The sequence below is a fragment of the Erinaceus europaeus genome, chromosome 12 (assembly GCF_950295315.1).
Source record: "Erinaceus europaeus chromosome 12, mEriEur2.1, whole genome shotgun sequence".
In the NCBI taxonomy this organism is placed as follows: Eukaryota; Metazoa; Chordata; class Mammalia; order Eulipotyphla; family Erinaceidae; genus Erinaceus; species Erinaceus europaeus.
The window spans coordinates 84,785,961-84,808,248 of NC_080173.1; the positions used below are offsets into that span (position 1 = coordinate 84,785,961).

A 22,288-nucleotide genomic window follows, 5' to 3' on the forward strand; every position below is an offset into this window, starting at 1 on the left:
GGAGGGAATGGGGAGGGGGGGATCAGCTTCTCAAGACAAAAGACAAAATTATAATAATAATTATTATTATTTTAAATATTTATTTATTTATTCCCTTTTGTAGGCCTTGTTTTATTGTTGTTACTGATATCGTTGTTGGATAGGACAGAGAAATGGAGAGAGGAGGGGAAGATAGAGATGGGGAGAGAAAGATGGACACCTGCAGACCTGCTTCACCACCTGTGAAACGACCCCCCCCAAGGTGGGAGGAGCTGGGGGCTGGACCAGGATCCTCATGCGGGTCCTTGCGCTTTACACCACCTGCGCTTAACCCACTGCGCTACCGCCCAACTCCCAAGACTACGAATTTTAAAAAGCAGAGTTTCTTCCTCCTTTTCTTAAAAATCACTTTACTGAGGAAATGTTGATTTATATGGTGGTTGTCACAGTAGTAAAACCACATCTCCCCAAGATGGGTGTCACCATACCTCAACCTCCACTAACCTCACCGTCCTCCACCATATGACATTGGATCCCCGCCCACACTTCGCAAAGCAGATTTCTTTTTCTCTCCTTTTGATGAACATTTGTTTGTTTGTTTTTTCTTCTTTTTGCCTCCAAGGCTATTGCTGGGGCTCAGTGCCTGCACTACAAAATCCACTGCTCCTGGAGGCCATTTTCCCCTTTTGTTGCCCTTGTTGTTGTTATTGTTGTTGTTGTTATTGCTGTCATCATTGTTGGATAGGACAGAGAGATATCGTGAGAGGACGGGAAGACAGAGGGGAAGAGAAAGACACCTGCAGACCTGCTTCATCGTTTGTGAAGTGAGCTCCCTGCAGGTGAGGAGCCCGGGGCTGGAACCAGGATCCTCACAGCAACCCTGTGCTTTGCGCCATGTGCGCTTAACCCGCTGTGCTACTGCCTGATCCCCCCTTAAAAAATATTTATGTATTTATTTATTCCCATTTGTTGCCCTTGTTATTTTATTGCTGTAGTTATTATTGTTGTTGTTACTGATGTCGTTGTTAGATAGGACAGAGAGAAATGGAGAGAGGAGGGGAAGACAGAGAGGGGGAAAGACAGACACCTGCAAACCTGCTTCACCGCTTGTGAAGTGACTCCCCAGTGAAAACGCTGTAGCAATAAAATTAGTCATGTTATTTGTCTTGTTACCAAGTTGTCAGTGTTCTTTATAGCTGCCACAGAAGGTAACAGTGCTAGTGCATTGTCCTCAAATGTGTGAAGTCCCAAGTGGCCCCAGAAGATGATTTAGCTCTGGCTTATGAGGGGGCAGGGGATTTAACCTGAGACCTCAGAGCCTCAGATATGAGAGTTCTTTTGCATAACCACTGTGATATCTCCCTCACCCCTAACTTAATTAACTAATTAATTAATTATGAGAGCCTGAGAGTAGGATAAAGAACAGGGGCATCATTCTGGCATATCCAGTGCTGAAGACTGAACTCTGGAAAGTCTATCACTTAATCCACTACACTATTTCCTGGGCCACCGGGAGCCTATTTAATTTACATACTGAGGCAAAGAGACAACACATCACAGCACCTTCAGTGTGGTGCTGGGGCTTGAACCTCAGTCCTGTGCATGGCAAGGCCTCTTACCAAAGAACTGCTCAGATCTGGCTTATGGTAGTTCTGGGGATCAAAACTGGAATCTTTGGTGCCTCAGGCCTGAAAATCTTTTTGCATAACCATTGTACTATCTTCCCAGTCTCCATCAGTCTTTCTATAAAAGTAAATAAATAAATAAAAATAAAAGTCTGCAGGGGGCTGGGCAGTAGCACAGCGGGTTAAGTGCATGTGGCACAAAGTGCAAGGACCAGCGAAGGATCCTGGTTCGAGCCCCCAGCTTCCCACCTGTAGGGGGGTTGCTTCACGAGGGACGAAGCATGTTTGCAAGTGTCTCTCCCCCCCATCTTCCCCTCCTCTCTCAATTTCTCTCTGTCTTATCCAACAACAATGACAGCAATAACAACAATAATGATAAACAACAATGGCAACAAAAGGGAAAAAATGGCCTCCAGGAGCAGTGGATTCATAGTGCAGGCACTGAGCCCCAACAATAACCCTGGAGGAAAAAAAAAAAGTCTGAAATGGTGAAATTACACATACTAGAGACCTCAGTTCCACTAAAAGTTAAACAAAATTAGTTGGAATGGTTACAACTGTCAAAACAGCAGTAGGGAAAGACAGAAGTAGGCTAGAGGTATGAATTGACTTGCCAACACCCATGTCCAGTGGAGAAGCAACTACAGAAGCTTTCCACCTTATCACCCCATAAAGAATTTTTGCCCATACTTCCAGAGGGGTGTTAGGGGAAGATCACCAGAACTGAACTCCAATTCCATCAGGACATGGAGAGAATATATATATATAATATATTATTATATTATATTAATGTATAATACATAACAATAATAATAATATTATATATAAATATATTTTTTTTTCTCAAGGATACTCAGAAATAGTAGGTGTGATTTAGCCAGGAAGAGAAGGCAGCATCATAGGAAAAAATAAAAGAGCAAATATATAGATAGTTATAGAAATAATAGTTGGGGGCCGGGCAGTAAGGCAGCGGGTTAAGTGCACATGGTGCAAGGCGCAAAGATGGGCTTAAGAACCCTGCTTCAAGCCCCCTGTTTGAGCCCCCGGCTCTCCAACTGCAGGGGGGTCACTTTACAATCGGTGAAGCAGGTTTACAGGTGTCTATCTTTCTCTCCCCCTCTGTCTCCCCTTCTCTCTCGATTTCTCTCTGTCCTATCCAACAACAGTAACAACAATGATAAACAACAAAGGCAACAAAAGGGAAAAAAATGGCTTCCGGGAGCAATGGATTCATAATGCAGGCACCGAGCCCCAGCAATAACCCTGAGGTAAAAAAAGAAAAGAAAAGAAAAGAAAAGAAAAGAAAGAATAGTCAACACGTATCTGATCTTGGGAGAACTACTGCAGTTTCCAGTGGAAGGAATGGGGACAAAGAGCTCTGGTGGTGGGGAAGGTACGGAGTTATTCCTTTGTTGTCTTATAATTTTGTAAATCAGTATGAAATCACTAATAAAAAGTAGCAAAAGTTAAGGAATTGTTTTTTTAATCTTTATTTATTGGATAGAGACAGACAGAAATAGAGAGGGAAGGAGGGGGGGTACAGAGGAAGAGAGCCAGAGAGACACCTGCAGCACTGCTTCACCACTTGTGAAGCTTTCCCCCTGCAGATGGGGAAGGAATTATTATTATTATTATTTTAAACATTTATTTTATTTATGTATTCCCTTTTGTTGCCCTTGTTGTTTTATTGTTGTAGTTATTATTGTTGTTATCGTTGTTGGATAGGACAGAGAGAAATGGAGAGAGGAGGGGAAGACAGAGAGGAGGAGAGAAAGACAGACACCTGCAGACCTGCTTCACCGCCTGTGAAGCGACTCCCCTGCAGGTGGGGAGCCGGGGTTCGAACCGGGATCCTTATGCCGGTCCTTGTGCTTTGCACCACCTGCGCTTAACCCGGGAATTATTTATTTTAAAGTGCGAGTTTTATGATATGTGAACTTTTTTAGTTTTATTTTTTATTTTAAAACATTCTTTTAAAAATATTTTATTGGGGGGAGGGGTGGCACACCTGGTTAAGTGCATACATTACAGTGAGCAAGGACCCAGGTTCAAGCCCCTTGTTCCCACTTGCAGGGGGAAAGCTTCTCGAGCGGTGAAGCAGGGCTGCAGGTGTCTCTCTGTCTCTCCTTCTATCTCTACCTTCCCTCTCAATTTCTCTCTGTTTCTATCCAATAATAAATAAATAAACAAATAAAAGAAAAATGATATTTTAACAAAAAAATTTATTTATTTATATTTTTGAGACAGATGCAGAGAGAGATACAGAGCACAGCTCAGCTTTGGTTTATAGTGATGCAGGGGATTGAACCTGGGACTTCAGAGCTTCAGACATGAAAGTCTCTTCGCAAAACCATTATGCTATCTACCCCTGCCCTTTTAAAATTTTTTTATTTATTCTATTAGAGACAGAAGGTGGGGAGAGAGAGGTCACAGCAGCACTCTGACATATGTGGTACTAGGGATTGAAATCTGGGACTTTGCATTTTCAAGCTCTCTACCTCTGCACCTCCTCCCAGGCCACACTGATAAATGAATTCTTTTTTTTTTTTGCCTCCAGGGTCATTGCTGGGGCTTGGTGCCTGCACCACTAACCCACCACTCCTGGAGGCCATTTCTTTTTCCTTTTGTTGCCCTTGTTGTTTATCGGTGTTGTTGTTACTGTTATTGTTGTCATTGTTGTTGGAAAAGACAGAGAGAAATTGAGGGGGGAGGGGAAGACAGAGTGGGAGAGAAAGATAGACACCAGCAGACCTGCTTTACCGCCTGTGAAGCGACTCCCCTGCAGGTGGGGAGCCGGGGGCTGGAACCGGGATCCTTATGCTGGTCCTTGCGCTTTGTGCTACATGCGCTTAACCTGCTGCGCTACCACCCAGCCCCCCCTTTTTTTTAAAGATATTTTTGAGAGAGGTGTGTGTGTGTGTGTGTGTGTGTGTGTGTGAGAGAGAGAGAGAGAGAGGTGGGGGGAAATATGAGAGATTACACCAGTGCATCAATCTGGTACATGTGCTGCCAGGCGTTGAACTCAGGACCTCACATTTGAGAATCCAATGCTTTATCCTGTATGTCACCCCCAGACCATGATAGGTGAATTCTGTAATAAAGTTATTATTAGAAAAGACAAAGATGAGCAGCTGTGTTTCTCTTCTCTCCTCTCCCAGGTCAACTAGGAATACCAAAGGAGATCATCTGGGACCACAAGGCAGGACTGGAACGACTTCAGGAACCCACCAAATCACCAGTGAGTGCAAACACGTGTGGCTCCTGGACAGAGAGGAACCTAGGGAGAGATTGAGTGGCTGGTAACAGGCCGCAGTTTACCAGTTGAGACACCACCTCCAGTCTGTTTCACCAACAAAAAGACGGCTGAAGGGAGGAGAGGACTCCCCTGAGACTCACCAAATGCAACTGAAGACCAGCTCCTGGTTGTGGTGGTGCACCTGGTTAAGTGCACATGTCACTATACACAAGGACCCAGTCCCCACCTGGAGGAGGAAAGCTTTGTGAGCACTGAAGTAGTGCTGCAGGTGTCTGTCTGTGTCTCTGTCTTCCCTGCCCTATCAATTTCTGTCAAATAAATAAATAAATAATGTATTTAAATATTTATAAATATTCCATCTCTATATAATATATAAAATATAACATGTAAATATAAAATATAAATAAAACTTAAAAAATAAATAAAACACACACAAAAAAGAAAGAAAAGACTAAGACAAACATGATTGAATTTCAAAGTTATGATGCTGAGAGAAGGAAGGCACAAGAATAATATAATTCCATTTTTATATAGTTCAAAAACTGGCAATAGTATAGTGATAAAAATCAGATCAGTGGTTTGTGGCAAGAGGTGGGGAAAGGTTGACTATAAAATGCTATAGAAGAGGGGGTCAGGCGGTAGCGCAGCAGCACAGCCGGTTAAGCGCAAGGACCAGAGTAAGGATTCCGGTTTGAGCCCCCGCCTCCCCACCTGCAGGGGAGTCGCTTCACAGGTGGTGAAGCAGGTCTGCAGGTGTCTATCTTTCTCTCCCCTTCTCTGTCTTCCCCTCCTCTCTCCATTTCTCTCTGTCCTATCCAACAACGACAACATCAATAACAACAGCAACAATAAAAACAACAAGGGCAACAAAAGGGAAAATAAATAAATATAATAAGAAAAGTTTTTAAAAAAGGGAAGAAGACAGAAGGCTATCATCCATATGCTAGGGTTTGGGTTCATTCATTTGGAAAAACAAAAGCTAGGGTGGGGGTATAGCATAATGGTTATGCAAAGAGACTTTCATGCCTGAGGCTCTCAAGTCCCAGGTTCAATCTCCCACACCACCGTAAACCAGAGCTGAGCAGTGCTCTGGTAATTAAAAAAAAAAAGAGAGAGAGAGGGAAAGGAAAAACAAAAGCAATAAATAGTTTCTGTTTAAGTCAGTGCTTCCCAATTCTCTCTGTCAGGGCTCCTATAGGGAATGTGAATATGGAATTTCATAGCTATACACTTGAAGTGTTTGGTTAAGATTCCTTAGACCTTACGTTATTTTTCTTTTTTTTAATATTTATTTATTTCTCCCCTTTTATTGCCCTTGTTGTTTTACTGTTGTAGCTATTATTGTTGTTGTTGGGTATGACAGAGAGAAATGGAGAGAAGAGAGGAAGACAGAGAGGGGGAGAGAAAGACACCTGCAGACCTGCTTCACTGTTTGTAAAGCAGCTCTCATGCAGGTGGGAGCCCGGGACTCGGAACTGGGATCCTTACACCGGCTGCCTGCGCTTAACCCGCTGCGCTACTGCCCCATTCCCCTGACCTTAAGTTCTGAGTGGGGCTCTAGCTGCCCCTGGCATCACTGCCTGCCAAGGTACATGCTTAAAAAGCTTAGCACGGTGGTTAACAGAATGATAATAGAATGATTCTGAGGTCAGTTTGAGAGTGGAGAGGGAGAATTGTTGCACTGCTGTAACTTCTGTTAAACTTTAGGCAAGTTACCTAATCTCTCCATGCTATAGTTCTCATTCTGTAATAACACCTTAAAAGACCACTAGCATGATTAAGATAACATGTAAAAATATCTAGTATCTGCCAGGCACAGAATAATTAATTTATTACAACTATCCTCCTAAAAGGGAACAAGAGGGGAGCCGGGCGGTGGCGCGGCGGGTTAAGCAAAGCCAAGGACCGGTGTAAGGATCCTGGTTCGAGCCTCGGCTCCCCACCTGCAGGGGAGTCGCTTCACAGGTGGTGAAGCAGGTCTGCAGGTGTCTATCTTTCTCTCCCTCTCTCTGTCTTCCCCTCCTCTCTCCATTTCTCTCTGTCCTATCCAACAACAATGACATTAACAACAATAATAACTACAACAACAATAAAAACGAGGGCAAAAAGGAAATAAATAAATTTAAAAAAAAAGGGAACAAGAGTTACCAGATCATTTGAAGACTGCTTAGCATTTCTCTGATTAGTAAAGCATCCAATTCTAAACAAATATAAAAGTTTTAGAGTTGGCAAAATAATTCAGTTGGACAGTGTACTTGCTTTGTTGTGGCATAACCCAGGTTTGATCCCAGCCTCTGCCTCACTGAGGGAGGTTTCAATGCTATGGTGTCTTGTCTTTTCTTTTTCTTTCTTTCTTTCTTTTTTTTTCCTCCAGGGTTAACACTGGGGCTTGGTGCCAACACTACAAATCCACTGCTCCTGGAGAACATTTTTCCCATTTTGTTGCCCTTGTTGTTACAGCTGTTGTTGCTGCTGGATAGGACAGAGAGAAATGGAGAGAGGAGGGGAAGACAGAGGGGGAGAGAAAGATAGACAAATGCAGACCTGCTTCACTATTTGCGAAGCGACCTTCCTGCAGGTGGGGAGCTGGGGGCTCGAACTGGGATCCTTGTGCCAGTCCTCAGTCCTAGCACTTGTGCCATGTGCACTTAACCCACTGCGCTACCGCCAAGCACCCCCTTTTTATTACCTTTATTTATTTACTGGTTAGAGACAGCCAGAAATTGAGAGGGAAGGGGGTGATAGGGCGAGATACAGAGAGACACCTGCAGCAATGCTTCACCACTCCTCAAGCTTTCCCCCTGAAGGTGGGCACCCAACCTGGGTCCTTTCACACTGTAACATGTGCGCTCAACCAGGTGCTTCACCACCTGGCCCATCTTGTCTTATCTGAAAAAATTGGTTTGGAGCAGTAAAGTGACTATATATATATATATATATATAAAATTTCAATCTCAGGCATTCTAAAATACAGATGAAATCCTAGTGATGTCCAGTCTGCTGTTGTAAAACATTTTCACTGCATCTGTCTGTCCTAGCCATTTTTTAGTTTGATTCTGAAATGTCACCTTTCCCAATCTTCTGCTTCTCTATGGGGATCAGAGAAAATTTCCAAACTAAGGAGGCATAAAAAGATAGGTGTTTGTATGGGGGTATCTTTCCACCCATTCCCTCCTCCCTCTTCTCCCAGTTCCATCCCCTGGCGCCTATAATCACCAGGCGGTCTGAGGCTAAGTGGTAGTTTGGCCCACAGTGGGGGGGCTTGGAAACCACACCCCTCCTGCAGGGGCCCTCCTGGTCATTCGCAGCATCCTGGTCTCTTCCACTGCTGAGATGGGTCTGAAGGGGGCATGTTGTTTCCCGTGGTGTGGGTGCCGGAGACAGCGGGAGACTGGCAAAGGAGCAGGTACGCTGGGAAGGGAGAGCAAAAGGGGGCTGCTGGAGACAGACAGACTGCAGAAAGGTAAATAAATGTTCCAATCAAGGCAGGGAAAAGGATAATCTGGGTGGTGGGAGGTAGATCCTCCACTTCCCCCACTGGACTGGTGAAATACTTTGCAGGGCACGGTGCAAAATGAAATGAGGCTCCTTGTTCAAAGTTATTATGAGCTTCAAGACAGTGACAGCAGAACATTATACCAAGTGCGGGGGCCACTGTGAGTGAAGTCAGTCTTTGTCTTAACATCCCATCTCCTGACCCCAGCTGATGTCACCCACTTTTAGCCTGGAAACTTCTTCCCTAGTGTCTTCCTCTCCTGGGAAAGGAGAGTAGGAGGTGGAATGCTTGGAGAGGCCTGAATTCAAAACTCTTTTCTTCCCTTTCCAATCTCACTTCTAGGTCTAGATCCAGCTGCTGCTCCAGAGCCAGATCCAGGTCCCAGGCCAGCTATACCACCCATTGTGGCTGAGGGAGGAATCTCCTCGCTGGAGTCTGGTGCTTACTTCAGCAGGAAAGCACGGCTCTCCTTCCGCCACCAGCTGCACGACATAGCTTCAGCCAACGATTCCACCATTTGAAAGGAATGACCAAGGCCTGAACATCAAGGAAAACCGACAACCTTCTTCCCTCACCCCAGCTTCTGTGATTCCAATGCCTGGCTCCCGCAAGTCCCTCATGAGCTTCTCATTAAAGCTATTCAGAACTGCCAGGCGTGTGTATGTGCATAAGTATTACATGAAGCTGGGGCTGGCAGCAGTAGATGGAGGCCGAGGCACAAGGGTTTGTTCATGGGGCTGGGGTGGGAGTGAGGACACAACAATGATGAGTTCGAGGCAGCTAGCTGATCTCATGAGAACTGAGCTGTGCCTATCAGGAAGTGGGTTTGCTGATATCAAGCTTCAAAGTTGAGAGTGGTGGGGACATTTTTTCTTTTAGTATTTATTTATTCCTTTTTGTTGCCCTGGTTGTTTTATTGTAGTTATTATTGATGTTGTTGTTTGATACGAGAGAAATGGAGAGAGGAAGGGAAGACAGACGGGGAGAGAAAGACAGACATCTGCAGACCTGCTTCGCTGTTTGTGAAGTGACTCCCCTGCAGGTGGGGAGCTGGGAGCTCAAGCGGGGATCCTTATGCCAGTCCTTGCTTTGCGCCACCTGCACTTAACCTGCTGGGCTACCGCCTGACTCCCAATGGTGGGGACTTTTGAGAGGTTGTGGACTAAGCTAGACAACAGATGGAGCTAGGGAGCATATTCATTGAATAAAGACTGAGTGTCCGCTGCCTTGTATCAGCGAACAAAGGAAGAATTTTGTCTCACTGAGATTACTTTCTAGGAAGGCAAGGTAATGAATGATAAACAAACACAATAGGGCATAGTGACAAGTTCAATATAAGAAAAGTAAAATTAAACAGTATGAAGTAAGATGGGGCCAGGTGGTAGTGCACCTGGTTGAGTGCACGTTACAATGCATAAGGACCAGGATTCAAGCCCCAGTCCCCTGAAGGGGGAAGCTTTGCAATCAGTGAAGCAGTGTTGCAGGTGTCTCTCTCCCTCTCTAGCCTCCTCCCCTCTCAAGTTCTGTCTCTATCCAATAAATAAAGATAATTAAAAAAAATAAGGTAAGATGGGGGAGTCGGGCGGTAGCATAGCAGGTTAAGCGCACTTGGTGCAAAGCGCAAGGACCAGTGTAAGGATTCTGGTTCGAGCCCCGGCTCCCCACCTGCAGGGGCGTCGCTTCACAGGCTGTGAAGCAGGTCTGCAGGTGTCTATCTTTCTCTCCCCCTCTGTCTTCCCCTTTTTCCATTTCTCTCTGTCCTATCTAACAATGACATCAATAACAACTACAACAACAAAAAAGTGCAACAAAAGGAAAAATAAATATAAAAAGTACCTTAAGAAAATAAGGTAAGAGTAGGGTGGAGAAGGGTGCTGTTTTTGGATTTCAGGAGGTCAAGAAAGACCTTTCTTTTTGCCTCCAGGGTTATTGCTGGGGCTCGGTGCCTGCACTATGAATCTATTGCTCCTGGAGGCTATTTTTTCCCTTTTGGTGCCCTTGTTTATTGTTGTTGTTATTGTTGGATAGGACAGAGAGAAATGGAGAGAGGAGGGAAAGACAGAGAGCGGGAGATAAAGATAGACACCTGCAGACTTGCTTCACCGCTTTTAAGCAACCCCCCTGCAGGTGGGGAGCTGGAGCCTCGAACTGGGATGCTTACTTGGGTCCTTGTGGCTTTGTACCATGTGTGCTTAATATGCTGCACTACTGCCTGGCCCCCAAAAAAGACCTTTCGATGGGCTAAGATTTTTTTTTTCCTTACTGTATTTTTAAAAAAAATTTTCTTAGGGAATTAATGTTTTACATTCAACAGTAAATACAATAGTTTGTACATGCATAACACTTCCCAGTTTTCCATATAACAATATAACCCCCACTAGGTCCTCTGTCATCCTTCTTGGACCTGTATTCTCCCCACCCACCCACCCACCCGAGAGTCTTTTACTGTGGTGCAGTACGACAGTTCCAGTTCAGGTTCTACTTGTGTTTTCTGATCTTGTTTTTCACCTTCTTCCTGAGAGTGAGATCATCCCATATTTATCCTTCTGTTTCTGCTTATTTCACTTAACATGAATTTTTCAAGGTCCATCCAAGATCGGCTGAAAACGGTGGTCACTATTTTTTACAGCTGAGTAGTATTCCATTGTGTATATATAACACAACTTGCTCAGCCACTCATCTGTTGTTGGACACCTGGGTTGCTTCCAGGTTTTGGCTATTACAAATTGTGCTGCCAAGAACATATATGTACACAGATCTTTTTGGATGGGTGTGTTGGGTTCCTTAGGATATATCCCCAGGAGAGGAATTGCAGGGTCATAGGGTATGTCCATTTCTAGCCTTCTGAGAGTTCTCCAGACTGTTCTCCACAGAGGTTGGACCAATTGAAATTCCAACCAGCAGTGTAGGAGGGTTCCTTTGACCCCACAACCTCTCCAGCATTTGCTGCTGTTACCTTTTCTGATGTATGCCATTCTCACAGGAGTGAAGTGGTATCTCACTGTTGTCTTTATTTACATTTCTCTGACAATCAGAGACTTGGAGCATTTTCTCATTTATTTGTTGGCCTTTTGGATCTCTTCTGTGGTGAATATTCTGTCCATGTCCTCCCGCCATTTTTGGATGGGGTTATTTGTTGTCTTGTTGTTGAGATTTGCAAGTTCTTTATATATTCTAGTTATTAGCCTCTTGTCTGATGTATGGCATGTAAAGATCTTTTCCCATTCTGTGAGGGGTCTCTTGGTCTGGGTAGATGATGGGCTAACATTTAAGCTGAAACCTGAATAAGTAGCAAGGTGGAAATTGGAGAATAGTGACCCAGGAGGTGGCACAGTGGATAAAGGACCTAGGTTCAAGCTCCCAGTCCCCACCTGAAGAGGGAAAGTTTCACAAGTGATGAAGCAGTGCTTCAGCTATCAATCTCTCTCCCTCTCTTTTTCCTCTTGATTTCTAGCTGTCTCTACCCAATAAACATAATTAAAAAATTCAAGCATGAGGTCCCAAATTCAATCCCTGGCATTGCATGTGCTGAAGTGATACTCTGGTTTTCTCTCACTGGTTCATAAGTAAATAAATCTTTAAAGAAAGTTTACAGGGGAGGGAGGAGGGCAATGGAGCACTGGGTTAAATACACATAACACAGAGTGCTAGGATTCCAGTTTGAGCCCCTGGCTCCCCACCTAGAGAGGGTCACTTTACAAGCAGTGAAGCAGGTCTGCAGGTATCTATCTTTCTCTCCCCTTCTCTCTCAATTTCTCTGTCCTATTCAATATAACAAAAAAATGGCCTCCAAGAGCAGTTGATTTGCAGTGTACGCACTGAGCCCCAGCAACAACCCTAGAGGCCAAAAAAAAAAAGTTTACTACGTAGTATATAGGACTTTCTGGAGGTTGGGGGCGGGGGCAGGTTTGATCCCCAGCACCACGAGAAACAAGAACAAAGCAGCTTTTTATTTTTTACAATATTTATTTATTCCCTTTTGTTGCCCTTGTTTTTATTATTATTGATGTCACCATTGTTGGATAGGACAGAGAGAAATGGAGAGAGGAGGGGAAACAGAGAGGGAGAAAGATAAGACACTTGCAGACCTGCTTCACTGCCTGTGAAGAGAGACTTCTGCAGGTGGGGAGGCGGGCGCTCAAACTGGGATCCTTTCGCCATCCTTGCGCTTTGCACCACCTGCGTTTAACCTGCTCCATTACCGCCTGACTCCCAACAAAGGAGCTTATTAAAAAAACCCCAAAAAACAGGGGGGCTGGGTGGTGGTGCACCTGGTTGAGCATACATGTTACAGCGTGCAAAGACCTAGGTTCGAGCCCCCAGTTCCCACCTGCAGGGGGAAAGCTTTGCAAGTGGTGAAGCAGTGTTGCAGCTGTCTCTCACCCTGTCTATCCCTCCCTTCCCTCTCAATTTCTGACTGTCTCTATCCAATAAATAAATAAAAAATTAAAAACAAAACAAAACAAGACCAGTGGTCCAGGAGGTGGTGCAGTGGCTAAGGCACTAGACTCTCAAGCATGAGGTCCTAAGTTCAATCCCCAGCAGCACATGTACCAGAATGATGTCTGGTTCTTTCTCTCCTCCTAACTTTCTCACAAATAAATAAATAAAATCTTAAGGGGAGGAATTTGGGCGGTAGCGCAGTGGGTTAAGTGCATGTGGTATAAGGACCCCAGTTCGAGCCCCTGGCTCTCCACCTGCACGGGAGTCGATTCACAGGCGGTGAAGCAGGTCTGCAGGTGTCTCTCTTTCTCTCCTCCTCTTTGTCTTCCCTCCTCTCTCCATTTCTCTGTCCTGTCGTACAACAACGACATCAATAACTACAACAATAAAACAACAAGGGCAACAAAAGGGAATAAATAAATTAATTAATTTAAAAAAATCTTAAGGGGAGTTGGGTGGTAGCACACTGGGTTTGCAGGTGGCGCAAAGTGCAAGGACCGGCATAAAAACCCTGGTTCGAGCCCCTGGCTCTCCACCTGCAGGGGAGTCGCTTCACAGGCGGTGAAGCAGGTCTGCAGGTGTCTATCTTTCTCTCCCCCTCTCTGTCTTCCCCTCCTCTCTCCATTTCTCTCTGTCCTATCCAAGAACAATGGCTTTAATAGTAACAATAACAATAACAACAAGAGCAACAAGGGCAACAAAAATGGGGGGAAAAATAGCCTCCAGGAGCAGTGGATTTGCAGTGCTGGCACCAAGTCCTAGCAATAACCCTGGAGCCAAAAAAAAAAAAAAATCTTAAAACAAAAACCAAACAAACAAATAAAAAACCAAACCAGTGGTCAGGGAGGTGGCACAGTGGGCAAGTGTGTGGACTTCTGGCCTTGAGTTTGATCCCCAGAATCACATGTGCCAGATGTGATGCTCTGGTTCTAACCTCTATCCTATGTGTGTTTTTTTTTTTTTTTTTTGGAAATACTTATTTATTCCCTTTTTGTTGGCCTTGTTTTATTGTTGTAGTTATTATTGTTGTTATTGATGTCGTTGTTCATGGATAGGACAGATTGAAAAGGAGAGAGGAGAAGACAGAGAAGGGGAGAGAAAGATAGACACCTGCAGACCTGCTTCACCACTTGTGAAGCAATTGTCCTGCAGGTGGGGAGCCAACGGCTCGAACTGGAATCCTTACGCCGGTCCTTGTGCTTTGTGCCAGGGTCGCTTAACCTGCTGCGCTACCACCCAACTCCCCCTCTATCCTATGTTTAAATAAACTTTTTTTTTAAAAAAAGATTTTTAAAAATTTATGAGAAAGATGGGAAGAGAGAGAAAGAACCAGACATCACTCTGGCACATGTGCTGCTGGGGATCGAACTCAGAACCTCATGTTTCAGAGTCCAAAGCTTTATCACTGCGCCACATCCCGGACCACTATATAAACTTTTAAAAAACATAAACAAGAAAAGTCAGAGTTGGGGAGACAGCTCACCTGTGAAGGTGACTGCTTTAGCATAAATATCGTCCAGGTCAAGAACCTGGCCCCTGTGGCACTGGGGAAAGAAGCTTCAGGGTTATGGTGTCTTTCCCTCTCTCCTTGTGTCTTATCTGAAATAGTCAGACCAGGTTAGTAAAGCCTAGGTGACATAAATATACATAAAGTGGCACAAAAATAAAGCCAGTAAATCAGCTCACTTAAATGATGTCCTGCTTTGTTATGTACTAAACCCAGGCTTAAACCTGAATCCCACAGCACTGAAGGAAGCTCCCTTGGTACTCTAGTCTCTTTTACTCTCTCTGCCTGTCAATTGCTTTTTTGATAAAAACAAAGACTTTAAAAGCTTTGGCACTGTGGTCTGGGAGATGGCGCAGTGGATAAAGCACTGGATTCTCAAGCATGAGGTCCCGAGTTTGATCCCCGGCAGCACATGTACCAGAGTGATGTCTGGTTCTTTCTCTCCTCCTATCTCTCTCATGAATAATTAAAAAATTAAAAAAAAAAAAAAAAAAAAAAAAGCTTTGGCACTGTGGTTGTTGCCCATCCCCACTTTGACTCACTACCTTTATGAAAAAAAAAATTAAGTGACTCAAGGCAGTGAAATTATATATGTGTGAGGCTCCCATTCCACACAAAGATAAAAAATAGCTGGGGAGTCAGGCAGTAGTGCAGTGGGTTAAGAGCACATGGCGCAAAGCGAAAGGACTGGTGTAAGGATCCCGGTTCAAGCCCTCAGCTCCCCACCTGCATAAAAGTCCCTTCACAGGTAGTGAAGCAGGTCTACAGGTGTCTGTCTTTCTCCCTCTCTCCATTTCTCTCAGTCCTATCCAACAACAATGACATCAATGACAACACTAAAAGGGAATAAATAAATATTAAGTAAATAAATAAAATATAGATGATTTTGGTTACCACATGGAGAAAGGCTGCATAAAGGCAAGCTTGGAAACAGCATGGCCATATTGGGGCCATTCTCCAGCAAGAGGTGATGGTGGTTTGCATCAAGACAAGCAATGTAGAGATTAGTGAGAGAGAGATGGGTTCTAGATAAACTTCTGGAAAGTTAGGAGTCGGGCGGTAGCGCAGTGGGTTAAGCACATGTGACACAAAGTGCAAAGACTGGTGTGAGGATCCTGGTTCGAGCCCCTGACTCCCCACCTGGAGGGGAATCCCTTCACAGGCGGTGAAGCAGGTCTGCAGGTGTCTATCTTTCTCTTCCCCCTCTGTCCCCCCGCATCTCTCTGTCCTATCCCAACTATGACAATAACTACAAGAGCAACAAAAGGGAATAAATAAGTATTTTAAAAAAAGAAAGAGAGGAACCAAAGATACCTTGACATAGGAAGGACTGGGAGAACAGAGTTTGCCGGGAAATCTAATGTTCTACTTTGAGTTTGAGCCGCTGTTGTGGGATCTGAGATCCTTCCCTGCTCTTCTCACTTAATTCAGGATGTCCCCACATCTTTAGAAAGTCACCCTTGGTGGGGGGTTGGGGGGGGGGAGCCAGTCTCATGCCCTCTGAAATCCTCCATGGCATAACTATATTCTAGAATAAAGCTTTAAGATATGGTTTCCTTTTCTTTATATTATTTATTTTGGATAGAGACAAAGAAACTGGTAGGAGAAAGGGAGACAGAGAGGGAGATAAAGACACCTGCAGCCCTGCTTCACCACTTGTGAGCTTTCCCCCTGCCGGTGGGGACCAGGGACTTGAACCTGGGTCCCTGTGCACTGTAATGTGTGCACCCAATCAGATGTGCCACCACCTGGCTCCTCAAATGTGGTTTCTACATTTCCCTGACCTCTAAAGTCCAAAGAAAACAGAACAAGACTGACAAAGTTGGTCACTGGCCTGAGCAGGAACAGTCTTGGAGGAGGCAGATTCTGTTCTCAGTCTTCCATGAAAAGGGCTGGAGGATTGACTTGACACCATCCTCTTCACGCCCAATGGCCCACAACACTCCCAGTGGCTACAATCTCCCACTCAACATCTATTTTAAACTCATTTGCAAACAAGTCACTGTTCTTCAGAAGCCAAAGAAGTTACACTGATATTCTTTTTTTAAAACCTGAGCACTGCTCAGCTCTGGATTGTGATGGCACAGGAGAGTGAAGCTGGGGCTTCGGAGACTTAGGCATAAGTCTCCTTGCATAACCGTTTTGCAGTCTCTCCTGCCTATACTGACTAACTCCTGGTAAGATGGGGTGAGAGGAGAAGAGGTCAGAAGAGCTGGAATTCTATGACAGACAAGAGGTCGGCCGAGGAGAGGTGATTCCAGTCTCGTCAGAATCCTGAGTTCCACCTCTAGCTCGAACAGATTGGAAGTGGGTAATCTGCTGGTGGCCCTTGTATCAACCATACTCCAGTGTCACAAGGACCTGGCTATGGTAAAGGAAAGGAAGAGTGAGAGAAGAGGTTTAAAATCACCCTTACAAAAGCTCCTCTTCAACTCCCTTGGAGTTCAAAGCAGTGGTTGCTACAAACAGGAGTAGATGAGACAACTTTCAGCTTGAGGTCAAGAAAACAAACAAACATGAAAGCACACACATTCTCTTTAACAAAGTGTTTATTGGATTTAGTATGTGTGTGGGGTGCCTCCTATCATATCCTAGGGTCCCAGTAGTTAAGGAGGTGGTAAAGTGGCGATGCTGAATTTGGGGATCTGATCTCCCAAAAGTACCTGCCGCTCTACCCCTGATTCTGCAATGGCTGCCAGGCGGATCACCCCTCCACTTGAGCCATCCCGCTCCATGGCCAAAGCAAGAGCTGTGGATTAAGAAAAAGTTGGAGTCAGAGTCAGATGCTGGCATCCCTGCAGCGAATGAGGAATACTGGCTAGACTTGTGTATGGGGGGGGGTTGAAGTGCACAGGCCTAGAAGCCCACATTCTCACCGTTGGCAGTGAACTGCAGACACTCTTCCTTGGTCATGCCTTCCCGGTAGGTAGCATCAACATAACCATAGATGTAGGAGCTCCCTGAACCCCCAATGGCGAAGGACTGCCTAACCATCATACCTCCCATGGGCACTGAGTACACCTGTCAGATGGAGGGAAAGAGAAAAGTCACAAGCTGCACCCTCCCCCAACACCTGCACACTCACTCATCCGTGGTGGAGTGGAGCTGGGAAGAGCTGATAGCAAGAGTAAGTGCACAGAGACTAGAAAGAGAAGCAGAAAGTGGCTAGCACGGGGGAGCAGTCAAAGTAAGGCAGGCTCCAGTGCCGGGGTGGAGAGGAAGCATGAGCCTTTCTGACCTGTCCTCCCTCTTGAGGGTCCCAGCCTGCAATGATGATTCCTGCCATGAGCTCTTCTCGGTATCGGTAACACATCTCCTTAAAGAGGCTGGCAGCTGTGTGTACCAGTGGAGGCTCATTCAGTTCAATGCTAAAAGGTAAGGGGAGAGACAAGGAAGGTGGTGTCAAGTCCTGGGAGTCAGGCAATGTAGTTCCCCAGGTCCCAACCCTCTTCAGATATTCCCTCTTCCCCGGCCCACAAGCACCTGTGGAAGCCAAGCTGATAAGTGACTGCATCAGCTACTGCCTGGGTATCAGCTGCCGAGCCTGAGCGGCAGCAGAAGATTCGGTCATGAATGGGGGTCAGCTTGTCAGTCACTCGGTTGGCAATGTAGGACCTGCAGGGTGGCAGAAAAGTGAGAGAAGAACCCCACCTGCCTCCCACCCCATCTCTTTCTTCCTAAGTACTATAGGTCTTTTACGTTTTACTTTTTAACTTTTATTTTAATATCTGTATTTCTTGGATAGAGACAGCCAGAAATTGAGAGAAAATAGGGAGATAGAGAGGGAGAGAGACAGAGAGACACCTGCAGCACTGCTTCACCACTCGCAAGGCTTTCCCCCTGCAGGTGGGGACTGGGGAACCCAGGTCCTTGCACACTGTAACATGTGCGCTCAACTAGGTGTGTCACCACCCGGCCCCAGTACTATAGGTCAAAAAAAAAAAAAGTATATATATATATATATGACATGTATATCTTGTTTTAAACTAAGAGAGAGACTGACCAGAGCACTCCCAGCCCTGGCTTATGGTGGTGTGAACGACTGATCTTGGGACTTTGGAGCCTCAGCCTTGAAAGTTCTTTCACATAACCATTACGCTGTCGCCCCTGCCTCCCCCTCCCCCCATCCCAGGTTCAAGCCCCCGTTCTCCTGTTGATCTGCAAGGCGGTGCTTCACGAGCGGTGAAGCTGGTGTCTATCTCTTTATCTATCTCCTCCTCCTCTCTCAATTTCTCTCTGTCCTGCCTAAAAAAAAAAAATTCTTATCTCCAAGGAGGGGAGAAATCTCTCTTCTCGCATCTGTCTGTGGAGGGGAAGGAATGGGGATAGATAAATTAGGAAGAGAAAGCAGGGAAGACCTGTCGAAGCTCTGTCCTGAGCTCACCCAGTGGTAGTTCTGGAGTCGGCTCCCAAAACCACGCCCCCGTCGAACTGCACGGCCATAATAGTGGTCTGCGGAAAAGAAGCAAGGCGGTGAGTCTGGATCTGTCTGTCCACATTCCCTAGGGCGCCCTCTATCCACTCCCTAAAGTGGGATGGTCGGGCGCCACCGACCCATTATTAAACCTCAACAAGCCGCAGAACACCAGAATTCCAGTCAATCCTCACATCTCCAAAGGCTTAACTGCACTTAACCCCTCACGCCACAAGGCTCCAGAAGTGCACGCTTCAGCCTGCCTTCCGCCTTACGGAAGGAAAGAACCACACACCCCGGGCCTATGCTGCGGCTGCCCCTGCGCCTTCCAGCCCCGACCGCCTCCCGACCCACGCCCAGTCATCGCCAGCCGCTCAGGCCTTAGCCTTCCTTCGCCACAAGTTTTGCTCATGTCGCCCGAACCTCCGTTCCTTCCTCACCCCTGTGGAGACTTCCCGGCCTTCCCAGTCGGGGGCAAAGGCTTCTGGTCCCCATGCTGGTGCCGGTCCCGCTGCCCGAGGAGCTACTAAGGTGGCCGCCATCTTCCTCCTCCCAAGCTGCCGCAAAGCAACTGTCGTAAAGCGCTGTCACTCTCATTGGTCGCGCTGCGCCGTGGTTGACGGCAAAGGGAAAAGATGTGTCGGGAAGTTTAATTTGCAATGGTGAGCCTTGCGAACGCGACGGACAGACGGGACTAAGAATAGTGAGCTAGGCTTGCTTTTTTTTTTTTTTTTTTTAAAATATCTGACTGCGCAGGAATGATATATTTAAAGTTGCAGAGACTTCAAGTAGGCTTGTGAGACTCAGGATGATCACTCTATTTTTTTTTTTGACTTAAAAAATGTATGTATTCCCTTTTGTTGCCCTTGTTTTATTGTTGTAGTTATTATTGTTGTCGTTGTTGGATAGGACAGAGAGAAATGGAGAGAGAGGAGGGGAAGAGAAAGACAGACACCTGCAGACCTGCTTCACCGCCTGTGAAGCGACTCCCCTGCAGGTGGGGAGCCGGGGGCTCGAACCGGGATCCTTATGCCGGTCCTTGCGCTTTGCACCACGTGCGCTTAACCCGCTGCGCTACCGCACGACCCGCACGACTCCCTCTATTTTTATTTTTGTTAGGTATATGCCTAGGAGAATATACTAGGAGCAGAGCACTGGGACATAACAGAAACTCCGAACGCTTTGTGGAACTAACAACTTTTCTACAGCAACTGCCCCATTTTACATTCCAAACCTTGTATAAAAAGTTCACTTATTTTTCACTATGGTAAATAGAACATTAATGATTGTAAAGTATGTAATCCAGTGACTGAATTAACTCATTGGGATATTCACAATGTGTTACCATTTGAAACAGTCCAAGAAGCAGTCCAAGGAGATGGGCAAGAAAGACAAGGGAGTCACACAGAAGCAGAGATTCAGAAGAAACATGAGAAACTAAAGTGCAGGGCAGGCCTTGGGAAAGAGTCCCTGGGCCAGAGGACGACTCTTGAAGCTGCCTCTGCTGCAGGTGGTGACCACAGCGTGAACCTAAGACCTTGCACATGGTTATGTGTGTACTCTACTTGGTGGACCACTGCCTGGACATCAAGTCTATTATAAATTTAAGAATAAACTTGTATCAAAAGTAAAAAAAGAGGCCAGGTGGTGGCACAACTGGTAAAGGTCACAAACTACCATGTTTGGGGACCAGGGTTCAATCTCCTGGTTCCTACCTGCCGGGGAAGCTTCATGAGCAGGGATGCAGGCTGCAGGTCTCTCTCTCTCTTTGCCCCTCTGTTGCCTTATTTATCTTTGTCTCTAATATAATTGGAGGGAAAAGAAAGGTAAACATGACTGCTGAGAGTGATGGATTCATTGTGCAGGCACAGAGAGCCCCAGTGATAACTGGTGAAGATATATGAAAACCTGTTAGATTTTGTGAAATACTACTTCCTGTGATAGTCCTAAGATAATCATGTGTTTTTCTCCTGTATGTTTATTACACTACTTTTATTTTTTAATTTTGTGTGTGTGTTTTTTATTTTTTATTTTAGGATTTTATTTACTTATGAGAATGATAGGAGGCGAGAGAAAGAACCAGACATCACTCTGGCACATGTTCTGCCAGGGATTGAACTCGAGACCTCATGATTGAGAGTCCAAAGCTTTATCATTGCGCCACCTCCCGGACCACTATTTTTTTTATATTTATTTTATTTATTTATTCCCTTTGTTGCCCTTGTTGTTTTATTGTTGTAGTTATTATTGTTGTCATTGTTGGATAGGACAGAGAGAAATGGAGAGAGGAGGGGAAGACAAAGAGGGGGAGAGAAAGATAGATACCTGCAGACCTGCTTCACCGCCTGTGAAGCGATTCCCCTGCAGGTGGGGAGCCGGGGCTCGAACCGGGATCCTTATGCCGGTCCTGTGCTTTGCGCCACCTGCGCTTAACCCGCTGTGCTACAGCCCGACTCCCCGCGGACCACTATTTTTAAAATTTTGTTTTTTAAATTATTCTTTAGTTTTCTTTTTTTTAAAGTGTTTTATTTTGGGGGTTGGGCGGTAGCGCAGCAGGTTAAGTGCACGTGGTGCAAAGCGCAAGGACACATGGAAGAATCCTGGTTTGAGCCCCCAGCTCCCCATCTCCAGGCGGTGAAGCAGGTCTGCAGGTGTCTTTCTCTCCCCCCTCTGTCTTCCTCTCCTCTCTCCATTTCTCTCTGTCCTATCCAGCAATGAGTGACATCAACAACAATAATAGCTACAACAAGAGTAACAAAAGGGGAAAAAATGGTCTCCAGGAGCAGTGGATTCATGGTGCAGGCACTGAGCCCCAGCAATAACCCTGGAGGCAAAAAGAAAAAAAAGGTTTTATTTTAATGAGAGGGTTGGACCACAACAAGATTTTTTTTGCTTAACTACTCATACAATGTATTAGTCTGCTGTTTTTTTCTCCTTACATCTTTATCTGATATCAGAGTAATCACTGTCTTCACAGAATGAGTGAATTCCTTCTTCCATTTTTTTTTAAACCAGAGCACTGCTTGCTCTGGCTTATCATGATGAGGGGGATTGAATTTGGGACTCTGGAGCCTCAGGCATGAAACTCTCTTTGCATAACCTTTTTGCTATCTACCCCACCCCCTCTTCCATTTTGTCTGTAAAGGACTGCCATAACACTTTAATGTTTAGCATGTGACCTGGGAGCTTGTATAGGAGTAGAGTGAGATGCAGGCATGAGGTTTTAGTACCAGTACCATCCTGTATGTCAGAGTAATGCTTCCTCCCTCCTTCATTCCCTTCCTCCCTCCCTCGTGTTAGTAAATAAAATAAATCTGTTGAGAAAGAAAATACCTTTTAAAATATTGGACAGAAATCACTGAGTTCTAGGGCTGGCTGAATTTCTTTCTTTTGTGTGTGTGTATGTGTGATTGCATCTTTAGAATACATATATCCCTTCAAATCAGTGTTATTATATCTTTGGGTAAATGGAGTGGAATTGCTGGATCATAAAGTACTTCCATACTGTTCTCCATAATGTCTATACCAATTTGCATTCCCACCAGCAGTGTAGTAGAGTTCCTTTCTG

At 45.4% G+C, this 22,288-nt stretch overlaps 2 protein-coding genes across 5 annotated transcripts; one reads left to right on the top strand and one right to left on the bottom strand.

Annotated features, from left to right (window-relative positions):
- Window positions 1-4,920: 4,920 nt before the first annotated feature.
- Window positions 4,921-9,008, top strand: C12H17orf114 (chromosome 12 C17orf114 homolog). 4 transcript variants are annotated; one of them, XR_009553179.1, is made up of 2 exons: window positions 4,921-5,057; window positions 8,699-8,833. XR_009553179.1 is itself a non-coding variant. In XM_060204219.1 (2 exons), the coding sequence occupies exons 1-2, from the start codon at window positions 8,194-8,196 to the stop codon at window positions 8,875-8,877; spliced, it is 252 nt and encodes an 83-aa protein (XP_060060202.1). In that variant the 5' UTR covers window positions 7,799-8,193; the 3' UTR covers window positions 8,878-9,008. The 4 variants fall into 4 exon arrangements, 2 of the variants coding, with proteins under 2 accessions (XP_060060202.1, XP_060060203.1); XR_009553178.1 differs by having other exon boundaries at window positions 4,985-5,128; window positions 8,699-8,834; XM_060204219.1 differs by lacking the exon at window positions 4,921-5,057 and adding an exon at window positions 7,799-8,266 and having other exon boundaries at window positions 8,699-9,008.
- A 7,829-nt stretch (window positions 9,009-16,837) lies between these two features.
- Window positions 16,838-19,307, bottom strand: PSMB6 (proteasome 20S subunit beta 6). The gene is made up of 6 exons (XM_007521496.2): window positions 19,161-19,307; window positions 18,691-18,758; window positions 17,790-17,921; window positions 17,545-17,674; window positions 17,183-17,327; window positions 16,838-17,055 (listed from the first exon to the last, which is right to left on the bottom strand). Exons 1-6 carry the CDS (start codon window positions 19,260-19,262, stop codon window positions 16,913-16,915), a joined length of 720 nt encoding a protein of 239 aa, XP_007521558.1. The 5' UTR covers window positions 19,263-19,307; the 3' UTR covers window positions 16,838-16,912.
- Window positions 19,308-22,288: the final 2,981 nt, after the last annotated feature.

Bases quoted from the DNA above. Each gene is read 5' to 3' on its own strand.
- PSMB6 (XM_007521496.2), bottom strand. From the start codon at position 19,262: ATGGCGGCCACCTTAGTAGCTCCTCGGGCAGCGGGACCGGCACCAGCA. The intron at 17,675-17,789 runs GTGCTTGTGGGC...CTTACCTTTTAG, and splicing joins TATCAGCTTGGCTTCCACAG to CATTGAACTGAATGAGCCTC. The intron at 17,328-17,544 runs GTCAGAAAGGCT...TCCATCTGACAG, and splicing joins ACCCTCAAGAGGGAGGACAG to GTGTACTCAGTGCCCATGGG.
- C12H17orf114 (XM_060204219.1), top strand. From the start codon at position 8,194: ATGGGTCTGAAGGGGGCATGTTGTTTCCCGTGGTGTGGGTGCCGGAGA. The intron at 8,267-8,698 runs GTACGCTGGGAA...TCTCACTTCTAG, and splicing joins GGAGACTGGCAAAGGAGCAG to GTCTAGATCCAGCTGCTGCT.